The sequence below is a fragment of the Telopea speciosissima genome, chromosome 8 (genome assembly GCF_018873765.1).
Source record: "Telopea speciosissima isolate NSW1024214 ecotype Mountain lineage chromosome 8, Tspe_v1, whole genome shotgun sequence".
Taxonomy (NCBI): Eukaryota; Viridiplantae; Streptophyta; class Magnoliopsida; order Proteales; family Proteaceae; genus Telopea; species Telopea speciosissima.
In genome coordinates, this window is record NC_057923.1 from 61,520,699 (window position 1) to 61,530,812 (window position 10,114).

The window sequence follows — 10,114 nt, forward strand, 5'->3', positions numbered from 1 at the left end:
TGAGACCAAGAAATCAAGGAAATCTTCCTGCAATATTTACTTCTATACATGTTTTTATGCATTTTTTCTATATATTATCAAGGGGAAAGAGAACTATGTAGGGGAGCATGCGCGTTTTGTCCAAAACTCCAAACACAGAGAGGGCAAAATGATCACCCCACCCCCATGAAAGGCGCAAATGTCAACTGTATTGATGCTTTCGTGCACTTCTATTGGCCCCCACATATGCAGGGACCACGCTCTCCCACAGGAAATACTCCCCCTATTATCAAATGTAGCAGTAGCTGAAAATTTTCGAGCGGTTTTGGGTAGGGTCAGCCGCTCAGGTTATCGGTCCAAAGTTGAACCCTTACGCCACATGCTGCCAAACTAATGACTCTCGTTGTACAGTCACGATTCACGACTCAGAAGACAATCGATGCTCCTCCAGCATGATATGAGGACTGAAATGTAATTTCAGTGCCATGGAAAGAGAAAGAAAACAGATTCAAGCTCAGAGGAGGGGTCACCTTCCAACTTTCTGTTGGTAGCGTAAGATTCCCACCTGGGGTGTACGGACTCATGGGGATCTCTCTACCGTAGGATTTTTCAAGAAGACCATTCAACGGTTTCGATATAATTGTCTTATCTGCTATAACCGTCTGGCTTAGGCGCATGTGCAACAGGATCAAGCCTTCCGTGCCTGTTGAACCAAAAGACGAAAGAGAGAGAGACAGAGAAGTAATCGAATCTCCCGCTCAGGTGGACAGAGTCACACAGTCACAGACGTAGAGCAGAACCCCAGCGAGCGAGCGAGAGAGAGCTTTCATGGCGAAAACGTACGGACGCCTCTGAAGTCTGAATTATCATCTTTATTCTTTGTAAGATGCTCTTATTTCTCTCATTTTTCTTCTTGTTCTTGCTATCCTTCTTCTATGTAAACGCTCTTGCTTTTTCTCAACTCGTCTGCTTCGTTACGGCGGTTTTGATTTGATGAATGATTGATTGGATGTTCTCTTCTTTACCGAAGTTCATCGTGATTCACAGACGTTGTGTAGTAGTCCTTTTTCACGAACTCTGTAAAAGCTCTTGGTTTTCACAATTTGTCTCTGCTAGAACAAGCTTGTTTATGATTCTGAACAAAGAGAACGAGGAGCTGGCTGGTGCGTGAATTCGTGATCGGTACTCAAATTTTAAGAAATGTTCATCCGCGCTCTTTTGTTTGTTGTGTTTTTCAGTGTTGAGCATTGATTCTTCTTTGATCCTGCATTTTTTTCACTTTAGTCTGTTATCGAGCTTCCGAACTTTCTTTGTTTATATATCTTGTGATTTCTAGGTTTGTCAACAATTTCGAGCGCTCCGAGTATAATATTTGTAGAGAGATAAATAGAGAGGTTTGATCTGCTTGGGAGTCTTCGCGAACTCTGTTTCTAGCATATAGGTTAACTTTTGTTCTTCTGGTCTCGGTCTCCTTCTCTTTTAATGGTCGAGCAAGCTTGTTTTCCAATGAGAGAGAACGAGAAACAAATGCAGCTTGACTGTTACTCAGCTTTTAGGAGATGATCGTCTATGCTTGATTATTTATTCAAAATATTTTTTTCAGCATCGAGTTTTTATGCTTCGTCCCTGCATTTACATCTCTTTAAGCTCTTCAGTTCTGGAGATTTAAAAAGAAAACAATGGCTTACGACCTCTAAAGAAGCAAAATTTACTCATTTGCCCGCCTTTGACCTGCTCTGTTCTGTTTATGTTTATTGTATTGTTATTATTATTCTAAGATTTTGTTTTTTTTTTGGTAGTGTTCTAAGATTTTGTTTGGTTTCTAAAATTTCTGAATCTCTGTCTCAAATCATTTTTGCTTTGGTTTTATTTTAATGGCGGGAATGGAGGGATTCTTGGAGCATTTGCCCGTATTTTTCTATACTATACCCCGTTCGGCCTGCGCCGTTGCTAGGCACTCAACATGTTCATCCTGTTAAAATCTTTTCTTTTCTTCATCTTTCTCATGTCCTTACAAGTCACAAATCCCTGGCTTGCTTTGCTTCGTGCACGAACCAATCTTTTTCGAGCCCAGTGCCTCTTTAGGACCACCTTTTTTTCCGGGCTTCTTGTCTCCACCCCTTGAAGTTGAAGAGTTTCCATGTTTTCTCTTATAAAAAAGAAAGAAGTTTCCATGTTTTCATCCACGTTTTGTTTACTGAAAGTATGCGTTCTACCTCTCGCTCAAGATCTGGGTTTTTCTTCTCCTCCTCCCCTCGCCGGATTTTGAGCTCGGTGTTGCGTACGGTCTCTCTCTCTCTCTCTCTCTCCTCATTTAAAGTTCCACAGCTGTTGCGTAGCTGAAGTGGTAGATAGAAGTCGTATGCGTGTCTTAGTTCTCTGTTAAAGTTCAGTTTGGACTTCTGCGTGGTTTTAATGCTTTTCTCTTAACTATTTTTAAACCTGTGCTCTTTGCTTTTTATTGGCCATTTTCATGATGCGTTTGACTTAAATCAGGTTATGGAGAATAACTAGTTAATGATGGTTCTGTTGGGCTAATAATAAGACGAGAAGAGTTGGCTCTATTTCGTGTTCCAGTAGTTGCGTCCCTTCTGCTACTTGAGAATGACAAGGTACGTTAGTTTATGGTAACTTAATACCTCGCTCCATTGATTTTAGTTTTTGTTTTCCTCTAATTACTATTGTTGATTGTATCCTCTAGTCTTTGGTTCTTCTTACTTCCTATTTATGAGAACTTCAGAAGTTGTACATGTTAGAGCTCCTTTTCTGCGCCCCCCCCCCTGCGGTTTATTAAACGTTTTCTTTTGGAGAATCCCTTTTATTTTCATGATAATTGTCTGGGATTTGTATAGTTTTAAAGAGTATAATAGGTTTATTAGTTTCCTTTACACTCATTGATTCCAATATATATTTTCTTTTTTGTTCTTAAATTTTCATTTTTGTCATTCTCCATTTTCATCAACATCAGATATCGGCTGCTGTTGCTGTTATATTTTTGTGAGTTTGTTTCCCACAGAATCATATTTGTGCTGGTAAAAATTTCTCTTAGAATTCACTAAGGTATTGTCAATGAGTAATGGATCTGAATCCTCTCCAATGAGGACTGTGCATGTTCGAGAGTGCACCGGTATGTGTGCCAACCAGTCCAGCCGTTGGATGCCTCATTGGGTGATATCCTCATTAGAGAGGATTCCGATCCGAGAATTGTAGGCTTTTCATCAGGTTAAGCTATGTAAAAGTTTTGGATTCATAATTTAGTTTGCCATTTTCTTATTGAAGTTCACTTGTAACTTAATTTGTTTTATTGGATAATTGTATTCTGCTCGTTGATTACTTAAAGAGACGGCAGAATCCCTGCGCTAATTAAGTACATATTGAAGCATAACCTATTGAAACACGCATTTGACATAATTCCCTTGTTTCTTTACTAATTTACAGAGAAGTTGGTGCGAGATGGTGTCAAACAGCAACTGCTATTGAATCTCTGTCTCTAGGGAAACTGGAGTGGTTCCTTCCCAGTTGAAGGTAAGTTTTTTTTTTTTCTAATGTATTTCTAATAAAGTAGGCTACTCTGAATTTGAAAGTATAGTCTAGTCCATGCACTTCATCTTGTATTCTTTGCCCAGGAGTAACTAAGAAAATGCATGCTACTTGAAGTATTCCTGATTTCTATCTTTAATAGCAGGCACTAAACATGTTTAGGATATTTTTTAATCTGATGCCTTATTGGTTGTAATGGAAGGTTATGTACGATCTTGAACATTATGACCCTTTTACTGTTTTCAAATTAGTATCTAGAAAATTTTCCTATTACTATCTTTCCTATGCTAGAAATTCTTTTGCACTTTGTCTTCTGATTTGCATTCATTTGGAAATATATGAATCATTGATTCTGGATTATTTTGAAAATCTTAACATTGTTCTAGTCAAACATTTGTCTTTCATTATTCATGTAGTGTGAAAATCTCATGGAGTTCTATTTCTTCTCTTGCATGTCTAGTGGGTAAAGTATAATGGGGTGGGGGTTGAAGCAGATAAATCACAAAAGTGGACTTATTTTAGTGGAAATAAGCCTTGGGTTGGGTTATATACTTGTTGGGCCTTTGGTTCAATGGGTCTTTGTTGTATTAGGCCAGCTTAATGGGCCTAGAATAATGGCAGGAATTAGGAATTATGTGATTGACTTAATTATTTGATTTAAGTTGGATTCTTAGTTACAATAGGAGTTATTTTGTCTTCTATTGATCAATTAAGTAGCTAGTTGATTTAGTCTATTTCTAGTCATGTTAGGAGTCATATTTTGAAAATCTTTATATATCTATGTGGCCACTGGCCAATCATTCAGGCACACAAATTAATGAAGTATAGTTTTTGTTCTCTATGCCACGGCATATCTGCTTTTGTTCATGGTCCAATTCTGCTCTGTTGCAAATAGCATACAAGTAACTGTTATGTTTTGGCTCTAAACTGAAGTTTTAGATTCTGTTATACTGTTTTTTGAAGTTCTGTTATCAACTCTAAGATTTCTAGTCGATTGGTACTGGTTCTGGTTATGCTCATTTCTCTCCTAGTGGCACTAGGATTCTTTTAGATTTCTCTTTTCTGTTATCCGACTTGGCCCAAATTCTTCAGGCTGATTCTGTTAGTAGAATAGACTATTTGACTGAAGTTTTTGTATGTTCTGAGATTCTTGAGTTCTGTTATTGAAGTTCACCAAATTCTGGTTTTGTTTCTCTTTTTGTGATCTTGTAGTGAGCTTGTCTTTTGGTCTGGAAACTGGTTTGCATTAGAGGGTCTTTTTATACCATGGTTATGGTTGGCTACATGAATAACCTTGATTACTGATTCCACATATTGTTAATGGAGAATTAGATTATAGGAAGGCATCTCTCACCAACCTAGGTACCCGGAAAGCTCTGTTTCATGGATTTATGTGATCTCTCCCTCATTTCCCTATGTGACAAAGAATGCATTCTCTATGTCCTCGTCTTTTTGTCCAGAATTCTGTGTAGTTCTGCAGTCAAACATAGTTTAGGAGTAATTCAAGTTTTTCTTTTAAAATTCTTGTTCATTTAATTACCAATCACATTTGAAATAAATCAGCATGATTTGGATCTGAATGGGATAAATGCTATTAGAGTGAATTAAGAAAAATTATTGATGACCGACTCTTTGTTATTACCCTGCAACAGATACTCTCCCTTCAGTCCAAAAGGTGGGATTATTGGAACTCTTCAAGTTTTCACTGCCTGCTACAACCTCTCTTTATCAACATAAACTGGAGCAGAATGTTGGCCGCACCATTCAGATGGCCAGCTTTTAGTATTTTCACTCTCATCATACTCTGGGTTCTCCATATATCCTTCTGTGAGGGATATCACTCTGGTGACCGTGGGTTATTATTTGATCTCAGAAAATCTCTTGTCCAAAAACAGGAACTACTCAATAGCTGGTTGATCTCAGAAGAGCCATGCAACTGGCCTGGCATAAGATGTGTGGGTCCCAAAGTACACCAAATAGACTTGTCACGGTGGCATTTTATGCTTCCATTTCCGATCGGCATTGGAGAATTCGAAGATCTGAAGCTTCTGAACCTTAGCCATTGTGCCTTCACTGGTTGTATCCCTGATAATTTGTGGAACTTGAGGAATTTAGAGCTTCTGGATTTGAGTGGTAACAGATTGGTTGGGTCTTTGCCACCAGTTCTCTCGAACTTGAAAGTTCTCAAACAATTTGTGTTAGATGATAATAGCTTATCTGGCAGTTTTCCTTCCACCATTGGGCTGCTTGGAAACCTCATTGAACTGTCTATTCATGGAAATTCATTTTCTGGATCTCTTCCATCAGAACTTGGGAATCTAAGTAACTTGGAATCGCTGGACCTTAGCATGAATAATTTCTCTGGAAGTTTACCTTCCAGCTTGGGAAATCTTGCAAGACTTCTGTACTTGGATGCCAGTAACAACAGATTCACAGGACTGATTTTTTCAGAGATTGGAAATTTGGGGGAACTTTTAACATTTGATCTCTCTTCAAATATGCTGAGTGGACCTCTACCATCAGAAATTGGCAGAATGACTAGACTAGAGTATATGAATTTGGGAAACAACAACATCAATGGGGAAATTCCTGTAACCATTGAAAATATGAGGACTCTCAAGTACCTTGATATTCGAAGTTGCAGATTCACAGGGAGGTTTCCTGATGAAATATCCAAATTAAAAAGCTTAACGTACTTAAATATAGGGCGGAACAATTTTCAGGGTGAACTTCCTGTGGGCCTTGGTGAGCTCACAGAGCTGGTTATTCTTGAGGCAGATTATGCAGGGTTAAGTGGAATGATTCCAGGGCAATTGGGCTACTGCAAGAAGCTTTTCAACCTAGATCTGTCCTTCAACTCTCTTTCTGGTCCATTGCCAGAGGGTCTATCGGGAATGGAATCAATTGGCTCTTTTTCTGTTACTTCAAACCATTTATCAGGTCCAGTCCCTGGTTGGATTTCGAACTGGAGAAGTGTTAATTCAATTGCATTAGAAAAAAATGCTTTTACTGGATCTCTACCACTATTGAAGATGCCATACTTGACGTCTTTTAAGGTTGCTTCAAACAAGCTTTCTGGTGAAATCCCACCAAAAATATGTGATGGCAATTCTCTGACAACCTTCTGGCTTTCTGAGAATGCATTCACCGGAAATATTGATGACTCTTTCAGGGGATGTCTAAACCTTAATGATTTGTCTCTGTATGGGAACAACCTCTTCGGTGAGATACCAGGCTATTTAATGGAGCTACCATTGGTGATACTGCAGTTGTCAAACAATAAGTTTTCTGGTGAACTTCCTGAGAAATTCTGGGACTCACAGACCATTATGGAGATAGCATTGGACAACAATTTGCTTGGGGGTCAGATTCCGGAAGCCATTGGTAGGATCTCCACTCTAGAGGTTCTGCTACTGGATAATAATCTTTTTGAAGGTGTCATACCAAGCTCAATTGGTAAACTAAAGAACCTGACTAATCTGTCACTTCATGGAAACCAGTTGACTGGGGGGATCCCACCAGAGCTCTTCGACTGCACAAAGTTGATATCTTTGGATCTGGGTTCAAACATATTGACAGGTCCAATTTCTAAAGCCATATCCCGGCTGAAACTGCTTGACAATCTGGTACTGTCTCATAACCAACTCTCTGGTCCTATTCCTGATGAGATATGCTCTGGGTTTCAAGATATACCATTACCAGATTCAGAGTTCATACAGCATTATGGTATGCTGGATCTGTCCTATAACAATCTTCTGGGCCCCATTCCAGCAGCAATTAAGTGGTGCACTGTTGCAAGTGAAATACTGTTACAAGGAAACAGGCTTAACGGAAGCATCCCTTATGGCATATCTACTCTTGCAAACTTAACTAAACTTGATATGTCTTTCAATTATTTGACAGGTCCTGCCCTTCCTCCGTTCCTTGAGCTTAGCAACCTCCAGGGTCTTCTACTTTCACATAATCAGTTAACTGGCTCAATCCCTGACAACCTTGGGTCAATGATGCCAAGCTTGACTAAACTTGAGTTGTCGAACAACTTGCTCCATGGTCCATTGCCATCATCCATTTTTGCTATGAGTCTGACCTACATTGATGTCAGCCTAAATTCCCTCTCAGGAGCCATCTCATTCACCGGAGGTGATGTTAGCCTGAGCTCCCTTCTGCTTCTAAATGCCAGCAACAACCTTTTCTCCGGCATGCTATCCGATGCAATCTCCAATTTGACAACCCTTTCTTCCTTGGATCTTCATAACAACAGTTTCACTGGAAGCTTGCCTTGGTCACTCTCAAACCTTGCTTCATTAACTTATCTTGATGTCTCATTGAACAATTTTCAGGGGTGGTTTCCATGTGATCTCTGTGGCATAGCAGGCCTTGAATTTGTTAATTTTTCTGGCAATAAATTCGAAGGATACATCCCAGAAAATTGTGTCATCACCAAATCATGTATGCCTGATGGTCCCATTTTCCCTTCTTTGAGACACTACCCACGTGCACCAGCTCTTACAGGAGCCTCGATGTGGGGCATTGTGCTTGGTGCTATGTTCAGCTTTCTTGTCTTGCTCTGTTGTCTGCTCAGGTGGAGGATTCTGCAACAAGAAACTATTGCACTTTCTCTGGGCAAAATCATGTCTGTGAAGGCTGTTGAGCCAGCCTCCACCTCCAGTGACGAGCTTCTGGGTATGAAACCAAAGGAGCCATTGAGCATCAACATTGCAACTTTTGAGCATTCTTTGCAACGACTGAACCCTGCAGATATCTTATCATCAACAGAGAATTTCAGCAAGACTCATATAATTGGTGATGGTGGGTTTGGCACAGTTTACAAGGCATTACTACCTGAGGGTCGAATTATTGCTGTCAAACGTTTGAATGGTGGCCACTTCCAAGGTGACCGTGAGTTCTTGGCTGAGATGGAGACAATTGGAAAGGTCAATCATGAGAACTTGGTTCCACTGCTGGGTTACTGCGTATATGGGGATGAGAGGTTCTTGATATATGAATATATGGAGAATGGTAGCCTCGATGTTTGGTTGAGGAACCAGGCAGATGCAGTGGAGGCCCTTGACTGGCCAACCCGGTTGAAAATTTGTCTAGGCTCAGCTAGGGGCCTAGCTTTTCTGCATCATGGCTTTGTACCCCACATCATTCACAGGGACATCAAGTCAAGCAACATACTGTTGGACAGCCGATTTGAGCCACGGGTGTCCGACTTTGGCCTTGCCCGCATTATTAGTGCATGTGAGAGCCATGTCAGCACTGTACTTGCAGGCACATTTGGGTATATACCCCCTGAGTATGGTCAGACCATGGTAGCTACAACGAGGGGAGATGTTTATAGCTTTGGGGTGGTGATGCTGGAGTTGCTAACTGGTAGAGCCCCAACAGGGCAGGCAGATGTTGAGGGTGGTAATCTGGTGGGATGGGTAAGATGGATGGTGGCAATGGGAAGGGAGGATGAAGTGCTGGATCCTTTCATGTCATGTTTGGACCCATGGAAGGATCAGATGGGACATGTGCTTGCCATTGCCAGGGCATGCACAGCTGATGAACCATGGAAGAGACCAACAATGTTTGAAGTGGTGAAGTTGTTAAAGGAGATCAAGACAATGGACAAGGGTTGTTGAGATGTAACCAATACCCTTCTGTGAAGCTGTGCATTTGGGAGTTAAGAGTAGAATGGTGTAGGAAACAGTTGACTTCAAAGGTCTGTAAGCTTTATATGTTTTACAGCAAGAAAGGTTAGATTGAAAGAATTATATGTAAGTGTTTAAAAGGGAAGATACACAAAATTAGACCAGAATCTAACACTTGTGAGAAATCGCTAATGCCATAGGGAAGGTGCATGTCTGACTCTTAGTTATCTGTAAATGGTGAATTAATATATCTTTCATTGATCTCTTCTTCTTTTCCTACATAAAACTACAGTCTACAGGTAATAGACATTTCTATATTTCTTAAGTGTGAGTGGATTGGGTTGAAGTCTGTCCCAAGACCAGTTTTATGCTTTCAAGATTAACTCAAAGCCAACTAAACCTGATCTTCCACTTTTTCCCATCTAATTCAATAATCCTTGGAAGGAAGAGAGGATTGGGAATTTTTTTTTTGATTTTGGATTTTGCCCTAGGTTCAGTCTTAGCTTGGCTCAGCTTGATTGGCCAGGCATAAGTGTTCACATAATCCATTGTTTATACACACAAGCTGTGTTCCTTGAAAAAAAATAAGGAAAACAAACTGACATTATATCTGGTTTAATCTGTATGGTTTTGGTAAGCTTCATTATCTCGTTTAGGTGATCTACTCTACCACACCCAGAGCAATCCATGACCCAAGTGCATATTTGGGAGCTATCCCAATATACCCAGTTCTGGTACTTGGTTGGCCTGCACCTCTCATGGTGTAGGCAGCTGTAATTTTCATCCCAATATTCTTCAGGTAATGTTGGAGAAACAACTCTATAAAGGCTCTCTACTTTCCTACATTTATCAAACACACATGAATTAAAAATTTCAAATAGCCTAATCTAGAATTCCAGAGCAAGCCAAAGAACCTTTGAACACTGTACAACACTTGTAGTCTACCATTGTATATG

General features: G+C 40.1%; 1 protein-coding gene across 2 annotated transcripts; it reads left to right on the forward strand.

The window, feature by feature from the left end:
* The first annotated feature begins 896 nt into the window (after window positions 1–896).
* LOC122638351 (leucine-rich repeat receptor protein kinase MSP1-like) lies at window positions 897–9,340 on the forward strand. Of its 2 annotated transcripts, none has more exons than XM_043831271.1 (3): window positions 897–1,161; window positions 2,476–2,591; window positions 5,172–9,340. In XM_043831271.1, exon 3 carries the CDS (start codon window positions 5,268–5,270, stop codon window positions 9,147–9,149), a length of 3,882 nt encoding a protein of 1,293 aa, XP_043687206.1. In that variant the 5' UTR covers window positions 897–1,161; window positions 2,476–2,591; window positions 5,172–5,267; the 3' UTR covers window positions 9,150–9,340. The 2 variants fall into 2 exon arrangements, with proteins under 2 accessions (XP_043687206.1, XP_043687205.1); XM_043831270.1 differs by lacking the exon at window positions 897–1,161 and adding an exon at window positions 1,351–1,420.
* The last annotated feature ends 774 nt before the right edge of the window (window positions 9,341–10,114 follow it).

Excerpts from the sequence above, each read along its gene's own strand:
- LOC122638351 (XM_043831271.1), top strand. The coding sequence starts at position 5,268 with ATGTTGGCCGCACCATTCAGATGGCCAGCTTTTAGTATTTTCACTCTC.